The 19,562-nt window shown below is 45.6% G+C and overlaps 1 protein-coding gene and 1 long non-coding RNA gene across 3 annotated transcripts in view; one reads left to right on the top strand and one right to left on the bottom strand.

The window, feature by feature from the left end:
* Positions 1-19,562, bottom strand: part of LOC309871269 — a 78,942-nt gene that overhangs the window by 3,126 nt on the left and 56,254 nt on the right. The gene's annotated exons all lie outside the window — the stretch shown is intronic.
* Positions 1-19,562, top strand: part of ANTXR1 (ANTXR cell adhesion molecule 1) — a 218,381-nt gene that overhangs the window by 168,482 nt on the left and 30,337 nt on the right. For both annotated transcript variants that reach the window (XM_082744116.1, XM_082744115.1), the window contains exon 17: positions 4,941-5,021. In XM_082744116.1, coding sequence (XP_082600242.1) covers positions 4,941-5,021 — 81 coding nt within the window. The remainder of the gene's footprint in view (positions 1-4,940; positions 5,022-19,562) is intronic.

The raw sequence follows: 19,562 nt of genomic DNA, 5'->3' as shown, positions 1-19,562 counted from the left end.
TTTCTCATTTTGTAGTCAAAATATATCAACTTCCTATGAGAGAAAGTTAAATTTAAATGTCAGCTCATATATTTCGACGGGGGGGCCTGAGGGTAATGGGAAAATCTCTGTCTCAGCTTCCCAGCAGCCGTTGGGTGCTTCTCCTGGGGCAGGACCAGTGTCTTGAAATGTGTCTTATGGACAGGCCTGTGTAGGATGGACACTCAAATCCGAGATAAACAGTAGAATCAACTCAAAGGCCTCTCCCTCCCTAGACTTTGGGTAAAGCCCAGTGACTGGTTGGATAAATCTCCCAAGGCTTTTCACATCCCAAAGGGCTATTATTAATAACCTCATTAACTCCTGTTTTGAAATGATAGGCTTCTGCCCATGTTCAGAAAAATTAAGGTTCCAACAGCCTTTGTTACAGACTTCTCCTTGACCTCAGAGAGTAATTTTTTATCCTCTTCTCGCACTTACTCTAAAACTTACTCCAGCTCTTGCAAAGAAAACTACCTACCGTGGGAGCAGAATGAGGTGTTGGAAATATCAGTTACCCAGATTGTTTCCTATGCCCCAGAGATGGGACTTCAGGCTCATCTGCGGGACCGCTAGAACTCAGAACCCAGAGAGTACGACTAGGACTAACTAACTAGTCTCACCTTGGCCAGAAGAGCCAAAGGACAGCAGCTCACCCGAATAAAGCCCTCCCCTGGGTGAGACACATACTGTAAGTCAGGTCCAATTCCGAAGGCTTTCCATGTACTCGCTCCTTGATTTCTCACATCAACCCTCAGAAGTAGAAATTCCTACTGTTCCCATTTATAGACGGGGGCGGGGGGGTACCAAGGCACAGAGAGGTTAGATAACATACCTAAATTCATACTGATGTTTCTTGGCTTATTTTATTAACGGCAAAGCATCCATTCGAGAGAGCAATGAAATCTGTTATTATTCGTACAGAAGAGAGGCCTGAGAGCCTGGAGGTAAAAGACCAATCTGGAAACTGTTCACAGGATGAGTGACAGGAGCTGAAACCTGGGCCAAGGCAGCAGCCATGGAGACAATAGGACAGGGTGGACAGAAAGCAGTGACAGGAGAGCTGTGACATAAGGAATGTCCGTAAGACATGAAGTTGAGTAGGAAGAATTGGCCAAGGGAGAGGACGTGACAATGATTCTCCAGCTTGCCTGGGGAGATGTCGAAGGTGCCAGGAACCAAGCAGGGTATGCAAAAGGGGGAGAGCGGGTTGGGGAAAGGGATGGTTCAGTCTCTGATCCCCGTGCTACATCTGCATTACGACTAAGATTTGGTAGGTAATTGGATCCAGAATTCAAGGGAGGACTAAGCTAAAGGTAGAATTTGTGAGCCATGAGCAGACGGATGGAAGCTGACCCCAGAGACTTGGTGAGTGCCCCCCAAGGGGAGCACTCAGCCTGAGGGAGAGGCTGGAGGAGGGCTGAGGGGAGCACCAGGTAGAGGCTGAAAAGACCTTAACCAAGAAGTAGGAAGGAGCAAGCAGAGGCTGGAGGCACTGAGGCCAAGGGAAAGTGTGCAGAAGGGAGAGGCCCGGTGCATCAGATCTCAGAATTGAGTAAAATGAGGCCCAGCCATGGCCAAGGCATTTGGCACTTGGGATCCATGAGTGGCCTGAGCAGGTGCAGCTTTGGTGGAGTGTTATGGCTACCAAACACTGCCAGAGAGGCCAGACCATAGCAGGCTGGAGGGCAATGAGAAGTGTGGCCCGAGCAAAGGGAGGAAGAGGTTGGAGGCACAGAATGGAAGACTGGTAAAGTTCACATTATCGGATTCTTACACTGTATTGTATTTTTTTCTGCTTTCTGCAGAGCCTCCCAGATGATCATTTTAACAACTTTCCCATGATCACAGATAACATTTAATGAATACTTTCTATGAGATGAGTATCTAACTCCAATATCTAATTGTAGGCCTTTATAACAAGTCTATAGGGTAGGTGGTACATTGTGGTCCATTTTAAAGATGAGAAAGGTGAGGCTTAAGGAGCTGAACCAGCTTGCCTGAGGCTGCAGACCCGGGAGGGGCAGACCCAGAATACAAACTCAGGTTGTCTGAATTGTCCCTTTGTGCTTAAGTATCAAACTACGACCCGCTGCCACCAGAAAACCCGACTTCCTGCCGATTCTCGTGGTATGACGCATCTAGAGGGGCTCTACTTCTTTTGCTCTGCGTGCAGCTTTAGCTTTAATTTCTGCAGACAATCTTCCAGCCCAGTCTCATTGCTCCTCGGGTGCAAAGCAGTTGAGTAATTAGCACACAGAACGCTGTGGGTGGGCTCATTTGCAAGGACGAATACTGGGAGTCCCAGTATGTGCGAAGAATAGAGACATAGCAAAAGAAAAGAGGCATCCGTCCAGGAAACCCACCTGGTTTTATCCTGAAATATAAATGCTTATCCCAAGGAATCTTAAAGGAAAACATTTAACTGGTGATTGAAATAGTTTAATGCAAAAAACCAGGCTGAACACAGCAGCAGTCCCATCCAGTTTTTAAAATATTTTTAGAGGCTTTTGTAAATACTTCACCAAAAGAGATGAGAAACATGACACTTAGCAAGACAAGGTTTAACCCACAAGAACTTGAGCAAGAGTTGATAGAGATTCAAGAGCAGACTTTTTTTTTTTTTTTAAGATTTTATTTATTTATTTGAAAGACGGAGATCACAAGTAGGCAGAGAGGCAGGCAGAGAGAGAGAGAGAGGGAAGCAGGCTTCCTGCGGAGCAGGGAGCCCGATGCGGGGCTCGATCCCAGGACCCTGAGATCATGACCCGAGCCAAAGGCAGCAGCCCAAACCACTGAGCCACCCAGGCGCCCCAAGAGCAGACTTTTGTATTTGAATATAACCCACCAGAAAACAAGGAAGTCTTCAGGATGATATTCTTAAAATTGGTGCTTCTGCCTCAAAAGCTTTGTGTCAAGCAACTTGAAGGGCTCTGGATTTCCCAGCCTTTCCGCATCATCCTGTAGAGGCCCCTTCAGCTAATGGCCTTCACACATGGCTCGCTGAGACCCCAGCAGGAAGCACAGTTCAGCCCAGTATGTACCTGTGTGTGCATTGTGTGGGCACACAAACACCAACCATATACATGCCCAGACAAATTTAACTGATACGAATTTGTCACAAAATGATAGTTATCTTCGCCATGGGCAAATGGCTCAAGTATTTCCCTTCCGCTCCTGTTTTACTTCTTAAACATTTTGGTCCTAATACACAACATTGTTTCATGAGGGCTTGAAGAGTTGCAACCAAGGAGTTAGAAACCCTATTCTAAAGGATCTAAGTTCAAGTACTCTAGCCAGAAAGATGTTCACAGGAAAGAATCTACGGTTGTATGATAGAAAGTATGTGAACTTTAGAATTACACAGCTGTGGGGTCCAGTTGCATCTCTCCAATTTACAAGCTGTGTGCCTAGGCAAATTAGTTGTTAGTCTGACCTTGTGTTTCCTCTCCCTAATCCTTTTGGACTTTGCCAGAAGACCCTTGTGATAGCACCTAGCCCAGCAATTAGAAGCACTGAATTCAGTCATTCATCCAATATCTACTGAGCGCCCGATGCTCTCCTAGGACTGGACAGACAGCAATTTACAAACCCAGCTGACACCTCTGCTCTCCTGGAGTTGACATTCTGGTTGGCAGAGACAGACAATAGGCAAATAAACATAGACTATGTCAGGGATTAAAAAGGGCTACATCAGTTTGTTGCTGCTGTAATAAGCTACCACTAACTTAGTGACTTAAACCAAACCTATCATTCCATAGTTCTGAAGGACAGAACCCCAAAATATGTCTCACTAGGTTAAAATCAAGGCAAGGCCAGGGCTACATCTCTTCTGGAGGCTCCAGGAGAGAATCCATCTCCCTGCCTTTCTAGAGTCTAGAGACTGCCCACATTCATTGATTTCTGGCCCACTTTCCTCTCCAAAGCAACCATGAGTTGAATCTTCCTCAGAGGTATCGCTCTGATTCTCCATCTGTTGGCACAACTTCTCAGACCCTGACCCTCCTGCTCTATTAAGGCTCTATCCACATGGTTACATTGGGTCCACCTGCATAGTCCAGGATAACCCTCTCCACCCTGCCGAGATCCTTAACTTAATCATATTTTCAAAGTCCTTTCTGCCTTGGAAGATAATATATTAAAGGTTAATAGAGAAAAGCTAAATAAATGTCATTGTCTCCTTTTAGTATTTGCAGCAGGGGAAATCGGCCTCCTTCAACATGGTTGGGGAACAAGAATGGCCAGAGGGAGTAGACTCCCTTTATCACACACTGAAAACTTCAGCACTCACAGACCCACTCTTCCCAGATTCAACCCACTACCTACAAGTCTAAAGGGGTTGTGATCTGGGATGTTTGGTCATCCGTCCCTCGAGCCTGGTATACCTGAGCAAGTCCTAGTGAGCAAGTGCTGAGTGAGCCTAGGGGACAGCCAGGGATCAGCATCCCAGGGCCCTTTCATTGGTCTTGCTCCATTGACATTTCCTTTAAGTAATTTTCCTGAATTTGTTATCATTGCTTCATTCGTGAACTCTGGGCATTAAGTGGGAAGAAAAAACTTCAGTGGAAGTTGGAAGGATAGATCCATGGTGTGAGGATATGGCTGGAAATGTGGTAAAAGCAAAAGCTGAGAGCCTGAATGAATTCTGTGTTTGCAAATCTGAGGTTGTCCCCTAGTCTCAGGTGTACCCTCATGAGCACAGAGCCTTCTGTTATGGGTCTCTTCTCCCCCTACATTCCTGCAGACCCCTGAACTTAGGGCCTGGAGAGTCACTTAGCCTTTACAACCACATTGCCAGTGGTATATTGTTCACATGACTGAAGAAGCATGGAAAGTTCTACATGATAACGTGTCTGTGCTGTCCACTGCTCTGGTTTCATTTGTAACCTGGGTCCATTTGTTTTTGTTTTTGCCTTTTGCAGGGAAAACTGGATGCCTTGTGGGTCCTACTAAGGAAAGGATATGATCGTGTGTCTGTGATGCGTCCACAGCCGGGAGACACGGTAGGATTCATTCATGGTGTCACACACACACATTGTTTTTCTCTCTCCCTCTGACTTCATTGAACTAGAATAACTCCAGATATATGCAGCTATTATTTTATGTTGTGAGAAAACAGATACTAATTTTAAAAATTCTGGTTTCTATAAGACCTTGAGTGTTGTTTTTTCTGGAAAGGATTTTGACAGAAATAAGTCAAGTTAAACTTCCTAGGACTTGAGCTTCTTAATTCATATGTACAATGAGTGAAAGAAGCAAGGCTGGCTCTTGCCTAGGCTGTGCCAGGATAGAGGCCTGCTGTTCCCCAGAGCAGTGGCTTATGGTGACCAGCAAGACGCCAGAGCCACAAGATGGGATGAGCCACAAGATGGCCACAGAAAACTCCCACAAACTTCCATCAGGTATTGTGCCCAACTAGTCCAAGATCTCAGAAGGGCCTTCTGCCCTGGTGAGGATTTGCCCCAAATGGTCAGGCCCAAGCATGGAGAGTCTCCAACTAAGGGGAGGCAGAAAGGGAGGAGCCAGCAGAGACCCTTAGGAACCATTTGGCCCATCTTCATTCTGTCAATGAGAAAATGAAGGACAAGAGAAGCTGAGTAACTTGTGTTCACATAACGAAAATGCTAGAAACAGCTCCAGTTCTGCCGAAATCACATTGTTGCTCTGTCTTCTTGTAAGAGCTCGTCTCTCTTCCCTAAACTTTATAAAACAAAGCTTAGGACCAAGTTTTCCCTCAACTCTCAGCAAACTACATCTTCCATCCACTTCTCTTAACCCAAAAGCAAAATAAAGGTGTCTGACTTGGAACCCCTTTCAAATCAGATAAAGAATTTCCTTTAGGCAGGAGAACTCCAGGCAAGTTACTTAAACTCTCTGAACTTCAGCTTTATAAAGTAGATGATACATCGGTTGGTTGGAGAAGGTAATGTTTGTAAAGAAGTTGGTCCAGTGGTGAACACACAGTTCACCAAGCAATGGCATCACTCAAGCAATGGCAAATAGAACTGTCATTATTTATTTCGTCCTTTTTTACCATCTGTGAAGGGCTGATGCATAAACTCAAAGCATATTGCAACTGATGTCTATCAGGCGTACCCACTTGTTTACCCTGCTCACTCTTCAACATGGGACAACTCATAAAACCAAAGAGCACAGCCTACCAGCCAGGCCCCTCCCCTCTTCCTATGCACCTGGTGACAGTGGGTGGCTTAATGGCTGAAAGATTTGGTCTAAAGTTTCAAGGCTTGTGCAGTTTGCCCTTCCTGCCTACAGGTTGTGGCAGGGACAGCAAGCAAGTATGATGTGCAAGAAACCAGGTCATATAAAGGCAGACCTGATGTTGCTCTTCTGTCATGTGGAATTCGTAGTTTGTCTGTGAAAGGCCATAAGGACACACTGAGATAGCAAAATTTAAAGTAAAAAGTCTACAGTTAACAGAAATGAGCCTAGGCTGTAAACTTGGTAAACTTGGGGTGGTGTTTGGCCTTATACATCTGGTTTGTGTGGGAAATTAAGAAGTTTTTTCAGCATGCATGACCCTCATCTAACAGATGAAGAAAGAAACCAATTAGATACCTAAACTCAGGTTCAGCGGTACTGTTTTTTGTGACAGAATATGCTGGTCGAGTATACAAGCCCATCTCTTCAGAACACCTGAGAAACCTCTCCGCTAAGATTTGTTAGCATTCCATCCCCCACTGACCGGTTTGGCAGAAACATATTCATAAGCTGAATCAACCTGAGAAGTCGTACGGGATGGTGTCATGGATAAGATATAAGAACCAACAGTGTTTGGCATGAAAAGGCCAAAGAGTTAAGTCCAACAACAATAGGATATCCTCTAATGAATCACACCTAGACTGAATCTCCTATTTGAGAATTTTGAATGAAAGTTTGTGTTAACATTTGAAGATGTGCTCTACACTTTTAAGAAACACAATATTGCCTTGAGTTTTCATTCTCTGATCACACAAAGTAATAGATTTGAAGTACAGAAGGTCTAAGAATTAGGATACAATTGACCATATTCTCAGCACTGTCCCAAATGGATTATTGTCCCGCCTACTTTTAAATGGGCTTTCTTGATAGAAATCCTGATAAAATTTTAAGACACATGGGAGAAACAGAAGCTGAGAACTGTGTCCTTGTAATCATGACAAGGCCCCAGACATCTTGACATATGCATGGAGTTACTCAAGGAAGGTCACAGAATAGGTAGGAAGGGACCAAAGCTGCCTTGTGGCAACTCAGGAAAGAATCCCAAGGGAGAGAGGATGATGTTCTAGTTTTGTCTACATGCTTATTCTTTTTTGTTTTGCATAACTTCAGGAGACTCACTACAGATCCGCATCACTTACACGGTGATGACTCTGTAAGAATTCCTCAGCCCTGATTTATGGGCCTGACCACATTTTCCATAAACTCGAAATGACTACATCCAGACATGTGCTCGTGAACAAGAGTCACAGGTTCTGAATTTTTCCTTTAAAACAAAAACAAAAACAAAAATCACCTAATTACATTCTCCGTTGCATTCTGAATCGTTTCAAACACATGTTGACCTCACAGAAACCTGGCAGTTCTCCCTTCTCTGTTCCTGTCTGCCCCATCCTCCCCACAGTTAACCCACCCCAGCCCTACAGAGGCAGACAGGGGCCCACCAACAGAGCCTTCGAGGCTGCCTGCCCAGGGAGACTCCAACCTCCACCACAGAGCTGAGGGCTACAGAGGCTGGAGACCAGAGCCACACCCTTCCCTGGGACTGGCGCCCACCGCCTCAGAGCCGTCCAAGCCCCAGGTCAGGGAAAACATGAATGGGACCACAGCAGGAGACATGAGCTTCAAGTCTGCCTTCCCTCCCACCCACCTCCTTCCCCCGCCCCCCTGCTTCCTTTTTCTTCCTGGGGTGGGCTCACAGTCCTATTGCTCCTTGGTACCCAACCAGGAAAGCCTTGAGCCAATACACAAGAGAAGGTGCCAGAAGAAACCACTTAAGTAGCAAATCAGCAACACATCTTCTCCGAAAATGTAGAGTTCAATAAGCACACGATACCCTTTGCTGGAACCATCCCCCTGCCTCCAATATGTAACTGTTCTATGCTTTTTCTAAAACACATATCTCAGTGTGACATTCTGAGACTTCAGACTTGCAAAGACCAGGAAAAACCCACCAAAAATAACTTGACTTAGAAAGAACACCCTAATTTCAAATGCAAGGATATAAGGGAATTTCAGAGATCAGGTTTCATGGAATCCAGTGATTTTCAACCTGGTTGCACATTGTGATCACCTGGGGAGCTTTAAAACACTGACATGCTGTGTGGGTATTGGCAGGGGACTAGATGACTCAGTCGATTGAGCATCCAACTCCTGGTTTTGGCTCAGGACTTGATTTCAGGGTGGTGGGATTGAGTCCCGTATCAGGCTCTGTGCTCAGCGGGGAGTTTGCTGAAGATTCTCATTCACTCTCTCCCTCTGTCCCTCTCCTGCCCGTACTCACTCTATCTCTGTAAAATAAATAAATAAATCTTAAAAAAAAAAAAAAACCACTGACCCCGGGATCCCACCCCAAAGGTTTTATTTCATTGATCTGGGATGATGTCTGGACACTGGGTTTTTAGTAGCTCCCCCAGGTGTTCTAATGGCAACCAGGGTTAAGAATCAGTGATCTAGTCCAATTCCCTATTTCTCATCCAAGACAGCGTCTTCCCTTTCCTTCTCCATCAATTTGAAGGCAACTCTCCACATGTCTCACAGGCTGTCTCCTATGTCTCACAGGCATAAGGGAGATGGATGATGATTGTTTTCATGGGCTTTCACCAAGCCCTTTCCTACCAGGAAGATTAACATCAGCTTGGGCCCCTATCTTATTGTTACTGCTTAGGGGAAAAGGATGGAAAAGAGGAACTGTAACTCTGGTTTTTTCTGGATGGAATTCAACGGATATATTGACCAGTCTAACCCCTCCCCTGTTGTTTTTCCCTCCATTTGGGCCATCCCCCTTCATGTGCTCTGGGAGGGACCCACTAGAACTGGCTGTCTTCTTTGTTTTCATCTCTTCTGTCTCTCCCAAATCTGACGGCGGGAGACCGGTACATTCCATTACTATCAGCAAAAACAAAAAACTCAGGCACGCTCTGAGCCTATCTGGCCAGGCTGGGCGTCCTTGCCATCTGAAGAGACCCGAGACCCCGGGAAACACACACGTAAATGTACATAAACAATGTTTGAAACTTATCTGAAGCTCGGCCCCAGAGGTTGTGAAATCCTCTCCTGGAGCTCCAGCCCCTGGCTGCTGTCTGTGCAGCTGTTTCCAATAAGGGAGTGAGGCCGGTCACATGGGCACCAAGCCTCCCTACTGGCACCGAGGCCAGAGTGAGCCGAGGCAGGTTATCTCAGAGGGCAGAGAGTGCGCTCAGCCCAGTCCTTCGAAAGCAGATGAGCCACCTGAGCAACTCAGAGACTGTGTCTGTACTGTTCCCCTCCCTTTTCCCTGCTCTCCACATTCCCTGTATTACCTCTTTCTTCTTCTGTCTTTAACTTGGCTGCCTTCCCTCAAGCATTTCTTGATCAAAAATCTATTCAGCTCCCACTAAGAACCCATCACGGTGCTGGGCACTAGGGATATCGATTAGAACAGGCCTGAATTTTGGCTTCCTGGAATTGAGTGTAGGACTTGGAGGAGAAGGGAGGGTCAGGTAGTGTATTAACCGCAGGTGGTTCTGGAAGCACAAACCCATTCACAGTCATTTGGAGAATGACAATGACCTCTATTCACAGAGCAGCGACTGAAGCTTAGGGTAGGATATTAACCTTGCCAAGGGCACACTGCTGGTAAGGTTACAAGATTTAGTCCCTTAGTGCCTGCGGTTCTTGGTCATGCCACTTCAAAGAATGAAGAGGTGGATCAGACCAAGAGTGGTGGGCAGAAAGGCAAGGTGTTTCGAGCGACAGGACAAAGCTCCCAGAGAGGGAGGGGACCTGAGAGGGTTGCCATTTGGGCATTCAGATCTAGGGGTTTTTATAAGCTCTTTTACAGAACTATCTTGAGCAAGCTGAGTGGGGGTCCCCTGTGGATTGGCTGCTACCGTGTGCCAATTAGGGCTTTGATCATGCACCTGTCTACCTATTGGGTTCTTGTTCTCGTGTTGATGGTCTTTTGGGGCTGACACGTGGGGATGAACTGCCTCGACCTGTGACAGTGACCGATGTTTTATGGTTAATTGTCTTGTCTCAGGATGTCTTGCAAAAGTTACTTCTGCAGAGGCTGCCAGACAGGAAGCTGTTGAGGTCTCGTTTGAGCTGTGAAACAGGATGCTGGTGCGGTTTCGCCTTCACATCCCAGCTCCCTGTTTTCTTGTTGGGGACCCGGGCCCCGACTACCCAAGTGTCCAGCTAACTCCTAACAGTAAGGGGCAGAGCGGGGGCTTGAATCCAGGACTGCTGGATCCTGGGGATCCTCAAGTCCTTGACACGCTCAGCAGATATTTGTTGAGCATCTTCTGTGAGATGAGCACGGGCTTTGTGCTGGCTGTTCACTGACTAACAAGCAGCGTTCTCACCCTGAAAGAGCAGGGACACACAGTCAAGTCTCCAAACATCGCCTGCGTGAAAGGCTGTGTGAGGGAGCGGAGCACAGGAGGCAGGAGGGATACACCCAGAAAGGGCATGTCACCAGACCAGAGTAAAAACCAGCTTCTAAGAGTGACATTTAAGCTGAGGGCAGAAGGAGACTTGAGAAGGGAGGAGATCCTAGAGAGAAGGAAGCTTGAGCAAGGACCCCAGGCTGGGCTGGAGAGCCTGGGGTCGTGGAACTGAGAGAGGAAGATACATCACTGAGGAGCATGGAGTCAACAGGGTCCAGCGATACAAAATTCAGATGCAAAGCGCCACCAGTCCTTTAATTAGATTAGCACTAAAAAGGTTATGGTGACCTTGGTGACCTAGGTTCAGAGGAATGATGGAGCCAGGAGGGAAGCTTCGTGGAAAATGGGAAGGGAGGTCCGACCGTAGCTGCAGGAGCACTGGAATTGAAACCATGTGGACTTGCAGTGGCCCCCAGCATTTGAAGACAGGAAGGCAATTAGTTTCCTCCCAAGCACTGCTTGTAGATACTCTTTGGAAAATACTGCTCAGTCCAGTGGATTTTCCCACTGTGATCATCCCCTATGGCATTCTTTTTACCATTTCTTACGCTCACCAAAAATGTGTTTGTTTAGTTAATAGAGTTTTTGCCCTTATCTTTTCTTACCTTTTTTAAGATTTTATTTATTTATTTGACAGAGAGAAACACACAAAGAAAGGGAACATAAGCTGGGGGAGTGGGAAAGAGAGAAGCAGGCTTCCCTCCAAGCAGGGAGCCCAGTGCAGGGCTTGATCCCAGGACCCTGGGATCATGACCTGAGCAAAAGGCAGACGCTTAACAACTGAGCCACCCGGGCGCCCCATATCTTTTCTTTATTAAGTTGTGATCATACTGTATATGATTTAGTATTGAATTCGTTAATTTAATCCTATAATCATAAGAGGGTAACAACTTTTTAAATCACTTGGGTTCCTAAGCAATTAGGATAATTAAAAATCACTGTTTTATGTGTGCTGGTAAGACATCCCTTCCTGCATATGGGCCACTTTAAAGCAGATGTATGTCTGTGTAAAGAAATAAACATTCCCACTTGAACTGCTCATTGGTGAAACAACAAATCCAACTGACTTAAGTACCACATGTCTGAGTTCTAACACACACCCAAACAATGGGGAAAATGACAATGGGGGCATCCAGAATAAAAAGATTGGTTGACCTTCTATGAGAAGTTCACCTAGATTCTGCTGTTCTTTTTACACCCAACCTGGGGCTCGAACTCATAACCCCAAGATCAACCAGTTGCACACTCCACTGACTGGCCAGCCAGGCGCCAAGATCCCGCGGTTCTTACCAGTCATTTCCCTTTCACAGAGAAGCCTTTTGCATTTGAAACTCCTAACTTCCGTTTTCCTCTGAAGTTGTTTTATTGTGTCTCTAGTAAACTCTTCTGACAACACTGATTGTCAAAAATAAAATGACCAGAGCAAACCCAAGAGCTGGAAATGTCTACCTCGTTCGTTAGGCATGACCACTGTCAGCAAACGGCTGCTAGGATGCCATGAAGGGCTCTGTGAAAAGGCAGACAAGCATGAGACATGGTCGTGACATGGACAGTTCAGAAGACAGAACAGATGGCCGTCAAGGTCACTTTCTGGACAAAGAGAGCAAGGAACTGAGAGCAGCAGAGAAAGGGCCACTACTGGTAGTCTCAGGGGACAGGAGGCCTCCCCAGGGACAGGACTTACCCTGCGCGGTAAAGGCAAGTTGGGACTCAGTCAAGCAGGCAGGGTGTGGAAGGGGGTACCTGAGGTAGCAGGTGTCCCAGAGCCACGATGCAGTCCTCTCAGTGCCTGTGGCCAACATCAGTGAGAACACATCCCAGGCTAGAGAGAAGGGAGCACACGGTCCCTTGCAAAGGCTGTAAGGTGCACCTGGATGACATTTTACCACATTGATGTTTGCACCTAATTCTATAACCAATGCAAGCTAATCTTCACCTGTAATAAATGTTACAGTGCCAAAGCATATCGTATTTTAAGAAATTTTATCTAATACAAGTTTGACCAGATATTAATAGCGTTTTTAATGTATATGTATAATTGGGCCACAGATGTCTTGCCTTAGAGAGCAACCAGATTGGCAGTTGTTCAACCGAGACTCAGGAACTACGGATCTAACGTGTTGGGAACTAGTTAAAAGGCTGTTGCACTGACACGTGCATGGATGGGGAGGTTTGAATTTAAATGGTGACACGGGGAAGGAAAAGACAGAGATGGCTCTTTCTGAAACTGGCAGCAGCATTGTGTGGAGAAAAAGATCAATCGTTTTGGCATCGGAAGGCCCAAGTTAGACCCCAGTGCTACTTGTGGCCTCAGCTAAGTTTCTCAGCCTCACCGAGCTTCACTTTCCTTGTGCACAAAAGTGATCTAATAATCCCTACTTCTTAAGGTGTTGTCAGGATTCCATAAAATGACAAATATAAATAATTCAAATAGATGGAAGTTCATTTTCTTCCCTTCCTTTCCCCAGAAAATTGCAGTCGATTTCAGAGAAGTTAGTTACATCTCAGCAAGAATAAAAACTTCTCCAAATTAGTCTCTTATGTTTAAATTAGCATTGACTTACGAGAACCAAGTAATCTACAAATTGAAGTCTTTTTATGAAGGTCAATTTTTTCTTGCCCAATAAACTGTGATTTTATATTGGCTTTTTACACTGAGGATCTTCAAAATTTCTGTCGGTGTCGAACACCAACCTGGAAAGGCCCAGCAAATCTGGAGAGAAAGTCCAACTTGCTGGCCACTGACTTCTGACCTTTTTAGCCTTTTGTAAGAGAGGAACATTTAAGAAAAAGAAAAGAAAAGCAAATTATAGGAAATGTTCCTAGAGGGTGTGATTTATTTTGGCAGAATCCCTTCCTTGGATATTTGAATTCTCGGTAGTATTTATTCAGTTCTCACCCTTGGAAATCTTTCCTTCACTGTCTCATTGGAGAGGGACATGAGTACTTAGAATTCTTGGCTTACTTTCCTGAATTTAAAAAAGAAAAAGTTCAAGACACCCAATGTCCCCAGCGAAAACCAAACTGTACCCAAAACCTGCAAAGTTGACTGTTTTCAGAGAGAAGTCAAACCCAAAGTTGATGCTGCAAAATATACCATCCTGAGGGGGTTTTTTTGCTTTTTTGTACCAACTTCCTTCCGCACAGTAGGGAGGTCTCTCTAAATAAACGGAGGTGCAGGTAGCTGATGCGGTTCAGGGCTCTCCCCCTCCCTCAACCCCCTCTGCTTCTCTCTTCCAGTCCCCCCACACGTACACACTCACACCCATCGTCATCACCGTCATCAGCAGCAGCATCATTTTACAGCTTCTCTTAGGACTTTCACGTTTGAATTGCCTCATCTCCCAAACAGCTGCAGCAACAGAAGGTCAAGTCCTGGTGTTGAGTTGCAAAGAGCAAACAGAGAAATAAATACTAGAGGCTGAACAAGACACGGCTGGCTCATAAAGACACCTCTGTTCAAATTCCCTGACCTCATTTTTTCCTTCCAAACAGAATCAGGATCGAGCGAGAAAAGGGTTGGTTCTAGAGTCAGAACTGCACCCAAGCATGTAACATTTTAGGAAGTTCTCTACTTTGTTCAAACACGACGTTTAGGTCTAGTCACTTGGCTGCCACCAGCCTGTCCCTCCAGCTGGGGGTACTGGGAAAGATCACCTCCAGGGACAGTCTGCGACTCTGAGATAGACGAAGTTGAGAATCCTCCTAAACCCAGCTGGTGGGGAGTTCTCTTCTGGCCAGAAGGGTGGGTTGAATCATAGATGGCAAAAGCTGACCTAGGAGATAGCCTTCCAGAATTCGCAATGTGGAGAGGAGCCAGCCTCCTGTAGAATATCCAGCACTCCCAAATACATTTTCTTATTCCCTCCCTAGCACCACCTTACTTTCTCTCCCTTTTTGCATCTTGGGAAGATGAGGCTTGGATAATAAGGTTCTTGCTCTCTTTAGGGTCACAAAGGGAATTAGTGGAAATGGCAAGATGAGACCCCACCTGCCCTCCGCTGCCTGGCCTTTTTGTCCTTGCCCCGGGCTGGGAACAAAGGACAGGGGTCGTGAATGGGCTTGATCTCTCAAAGAGAAGGTGGAACAAGACCCATTTTCACAAAGCAGAGCAAGTTCCTGTCACCCAGCCACCTCCCTTTTTGTCCTCCTACCTCTCCTACCTCCCAACACCTTTCCATTTATATCCTGCCCAAGGTGACATAACCAGTAATGTCCTCCCACACTGGCCCCTCTCCCCCACATTGCGTTGTGCTCCCAAAGTACTTCATGCTCTTTGCCCTTCCTGATTCTACCTCTCCCTGCCTCCCGTTAGCCCCCAACATCATGTATAGGACAGAGCGTGCCCGCTCACTCCCCTATCGCGTCTTGAGCTCCTTCTCGATAGCCGGCACCAAGCTGGGTGGCAGGGATTTAGCATGAATGAGGCAGGGTCCCTGCCCTTGTGCAGTGCACACTGGAGTGGTCAGGAAAGCCCTGAGTCATACTCGATGTGATATGTGGTGTGGAAGGGGCTGTGTGGGATTCTGTGGGAGCGTAGAGCAAGGAGCTATAACCTAGGCTAGAGGCTCAGGGAAGACCTACAAAAGCAGAGACCATTTGACTGAGCTCTCCCTGTGAAGGAAGGGATGAGCCGTTCTAGTTGGGAGGAACAGCAGAAGTGAAGCCCCAGGTAGGTTAGGAAGGGAAAGAGGAGGTTCAGGCTGACCTTGGAGAGAGGAAGGAGAAAGCAGTTTCACACCCCCTGCCCCCACCCTGGCTCTGGTTTCTCCACCCTTCTGTCTGCTCCCATCTTTTGTGTGCTCAGCACTCTGCTGCAGCCCCACTTTCTCCAAGAGGCTCCCCAAGTCCCAGCTCATTGTCTGGCCCCCTCCTTCTGCTGTGCTCACAGCTACTGCCAGGAAGTTCAGCACCTTTTGAGCTTAAAGTCAATACTGACTTTTCGTCCTGAATAAGCTGTGATTTTAGGAAAAAGATCACAGCTCCTTTTTTTTTTTTTTTTTTTTTTTTTTCATTTTCTCTCATAGCCTTGAGGATGTGGCTCAATTTGCCTTCTTGTCCCAGGAATTGTCTCTCTCTGCAACCCCCAGGTGGTCACAGTTGTTTGTAAACGTCTATGATGTTCCCTGTGTAGGCACCAGCATTTGCATTTTCCTAGTGGGCAAAGATGTCTCAATAAACCCTCTGCCTTTTATTGAGGAGAGAGAGTTCATACTGTCTTCTAGAAGCATCTTCTGATAAAATGAGGCTTAATACAGGTTATCAAAACATTAGAATTTCATTATAACCACATTCATACTTTTTGTCACTGCCATTTATTAATACCTTTCAGGGGAAAAACAACTCTCTGACTTTACTAGTCTCACTCTACAAATTCATTTCTTACGATATTTGCTTAACGTCTCCACGTTTTCCCATTTTTTCTTTTTGGCTAATACCATGGAGACCAAAGTCGTGTTCAGAATCCACAATGCTAGCCGAGCCGGCTCCAGGGATGCTTACTCCTCTAGCATTTGGCATCTCTCTTCCTTCTTGAGCTTCCTCCCAACATCTGGATTGGGTTGCCCCATTGAAGAGTATGGCCTCAGAGGCTGATGCCCAGGCTTTGGCCATGGTCACAGGCATACCAAATTTTCAAGGCCTCTGACTTGAACACAAACTCTAAATGGGAGTGAATCTTCAGTAAGCTTTTCCATATTCACTACTGCTCACTGAAGGTGATATGTAATGGTAATTCCTAAATGTCACGCGTCTGGAAAATTGGACATCATAACAGACATCCATTCACCTCTAGTGGTACAACTAATAAAACTGAACCCACTGGAAATTCTACCATGGTGTCATCCCTGTTGTTACACAAGACAGAGTACTCCGTCTTTCTCTTTCTAGCGAGGAAAGTAGTTCTGATTAAGAAAGGTGAAGTTCCTTAGACATGGAGATAGAGAGAGAGAAAGGAGACTGAGTGCCTTGTCCTTTGGTGGTAGGAGCAAGCTACCAGAGTCTCTGAAGCCATTGCCTCAATAACCCCACCAAGTCTGTAGACCTAGGGGTGTTGTATGGTTCTCCAAAGAGAGCCAGGGCATCTGCAGAACTGAGGTCAACTTCCATGCCTGTAAACAGTAAGCATCCCTCTAAATGAGGAATAATTCCATGAGAGCTCCCTGTAGACCATGTGGGAGACCATTGTGCCCCATCAGCGACAGTAGGTTGTCCTACACCCATCCTCTGTGGGGGGCCTAATGTTGCAGATATGTTTGCTCATGGATCAAAACCTCATCTCTTTGCAAAATTGGACCTTAGAGGTAATTAGCATCAAGCCAGCAACCCATGAGTCTGCAGTCCACACCAGGCCACTCACAAGTAACATGGATAGAGGCTTCCGAAAGGTTTAACCTGCCCACGAGAAAATTCCCGTCTCATCCAGCAGCACAGCTGTCCTCTCAGCTAGCTGTAGACTCTAATGCTGGAAGGAATATTCTTCCACTCGGAGGATCATCAATGGCCAGGTTTTGATGCCTATCCCTTATAAAATTCACCCAACCCATGTCCAACAGTCCAAGACTATATAATAGATTATTGTTCTCTAAGGAGAACTTTATTCTTTAATAATTTCCTTTCTCTCTCCAGCCCATTCTTTTGAGTACATGTTTAGTCCTAATCCATCTCCAAGATGACTTCTTTTGTTTTTAATGGCAACGATTTGATCATTGAAATTCTCTACCTTTGTAAACCATGGAACAAACTGTCCCTCCCTGAAGAAACACAGCTTCTCATAAATCTCCCCCAGAAACACCAGGGTTAGAGGAGAGAAACATAATTGATTTTAAATGAGTAATCTTCCCAACTGTCACTTCCAGAAGATAAATAAATGCAGAGATGATAGATGCATTTTTAAATGTGGCTTTACATGCCTTTAAAAGTCCATGGAGATCAGAAGATAGAAAGTCTCTCCATGACAGAAATTTAAACTAAAGAATTTTCCTTTAGGCTCTTCATGGTCATGGAAGAGTAGACCAGGACCTCCGTCCATGTGCAGAACATTAAGCAACTGGGTGGGATGACAAATGGAGTCCCATTTTTAAAATTATTTGTGACCCCTGCGTTTCACCCCCAGAAGTAACAAAAAATGTTTTTAGGTCATAAACCCCTCAAATGTAGTCTAGAGCTGTACTGTCCAGTAAGGCAGCCCCTAGTCACATGTGGCTATTAAGCCCTCGAAATGTGTCTGGTCAGAAATGAAATGAAATGTAGTAAGTGCAAAATAAATTCTGGATTTTCAAAGATGTATATGAAAAAAAAGAATACAAAATACCTTTTCAGTCATTTTTATATTGATTATGTGTTGAAATGATAACCTTCTAGACATATTGAATTAAATAAGCTGTATTATTAAGATGCACTTCTCCTGTTTCTTTTCACCTTTCACACACATGGCTACCAGAGAACAAAAAACTACTCATGTAGCTTGTGTCCTGTTTCTACTGGACCACACTAGTCTAGAGGACTGGCCTGGAACACAGCTGTGAGGAAGGGGATGACATGACTCCCTACAGGCCCTGAGGCCTCCAGCCATTTGTATTTTGTGGACACAGTATCTGCCTGCCCTTCCTGGTTTTCTACCGGGTGAGCTGTGACTTTGCCTTTCTGGGCCAATCCCTGTCCCAAACGTTGTGTGCTTAGCCAGGAGTCAGCATTGTGCTAAACCATTCGTAGACGACCTGCTTCTGGGTTGGGGTTTTTCGTACGTAACAGAGCAGCTCCCGCACTGAGACCTATTAAAAGTCAGCATCTGACACAAGAGTTTGCAAAAAAAGAAGAATGAAGGAAACATTTATGGGGGTCTCTCTACTGCTTTTTTCCTCCACTATCATCCCAGGGGAGAAAGGGCTTACAGCATTTAAAAGTCTAAATATGTGTACCTTTCTGGGATTATCTTCTCTAACTTTGAAAAATTCCTAGAAAGCAAATAGTATCCCCATCTTACCAGAATGGAGCCAACTTGACTTGAGCAATAATGATCACTAAGTACTTGCCAAGAGCTGTATAATTTGCAGTTACTTTTAATGCTTTCTTTCTGATGACCCTTCAATATAGGTGCTGTCATTCCCATTTTATAGATGAGGAACTTGTCTTTACAGAAGTCTCGAGAACTTAGCCTCTACAAGTGATAAATGAGAAAACTAGCATTTATTCTTTCAACATGTGCTTATTTGTCATTCTAAGCCCTGGTGGCCGATAAAACTGGTCGATGGCTGCCTAATCTTTCTTTTGACCCCGTTGTCCATGCAGCACCCCTCTACCCCACCCCGCCCCAACCTCCTGCAATTCTCTTTCTAACATCTGTGCTCTGGGAAATCTAATCCCTGTTCAGCCAGTGGTGACCTCTTTTTTTTTTTTTTTAAGATTTTATGTATTTACCAGAGAGAGAGAGGGAGAGAGAGCGAGCACAGGCAGACAGAATGGCAGGCAGAGGCAGAGGGAGAAGCAGGCTCCCTGCTGAGCAAGGAACCTGATGTGGGACTCGATCCCAGGATGCTGGGATCATGACCTGAGCCGAAGGCAGCTGCTTAACCAGCTGTGCCACCCAGGCGTCCCCAGTGGTGACCTCTTGATCATGCCTGAAAACACAACAAAATTCCAGCAGAAGGCCATTGTTTATCATCCCATTGTTTTGCTATGCTAATTCATTGTCCTGCCTGGCGCTTAGCCTCATAATTGCCCTTGTTGACTTTTAGAAACACATCCATAATGAATAATGAGGCCCCGCTATATTCCAGATTCACTTCGGTGATTCATTTTGAAGCTAGCAGGGGAATGAGTCACTTGCACACTCACTTGGCCTGCTACCACTGGGAGGCTGAAGAGCAGAAGAAAGTAATGTCCTGTATGCCGGTCACC

Source organism: Mustela nivalis, assembly GCF_964662115.1.
Source record: "Mustela nivalis genome assembly, chromosome: 8".
In the NCBI taxonomy this organism is placed as follows: domain Eukaryota; kingdom Metazoa; phylum Chordata; class Mammalia; order Carnivora; family Mustelidae; genus Mustela; species Mustela nivalis.
This window is presented reverse-complemented; position numbering and strand designations above follow the sequence as displayed.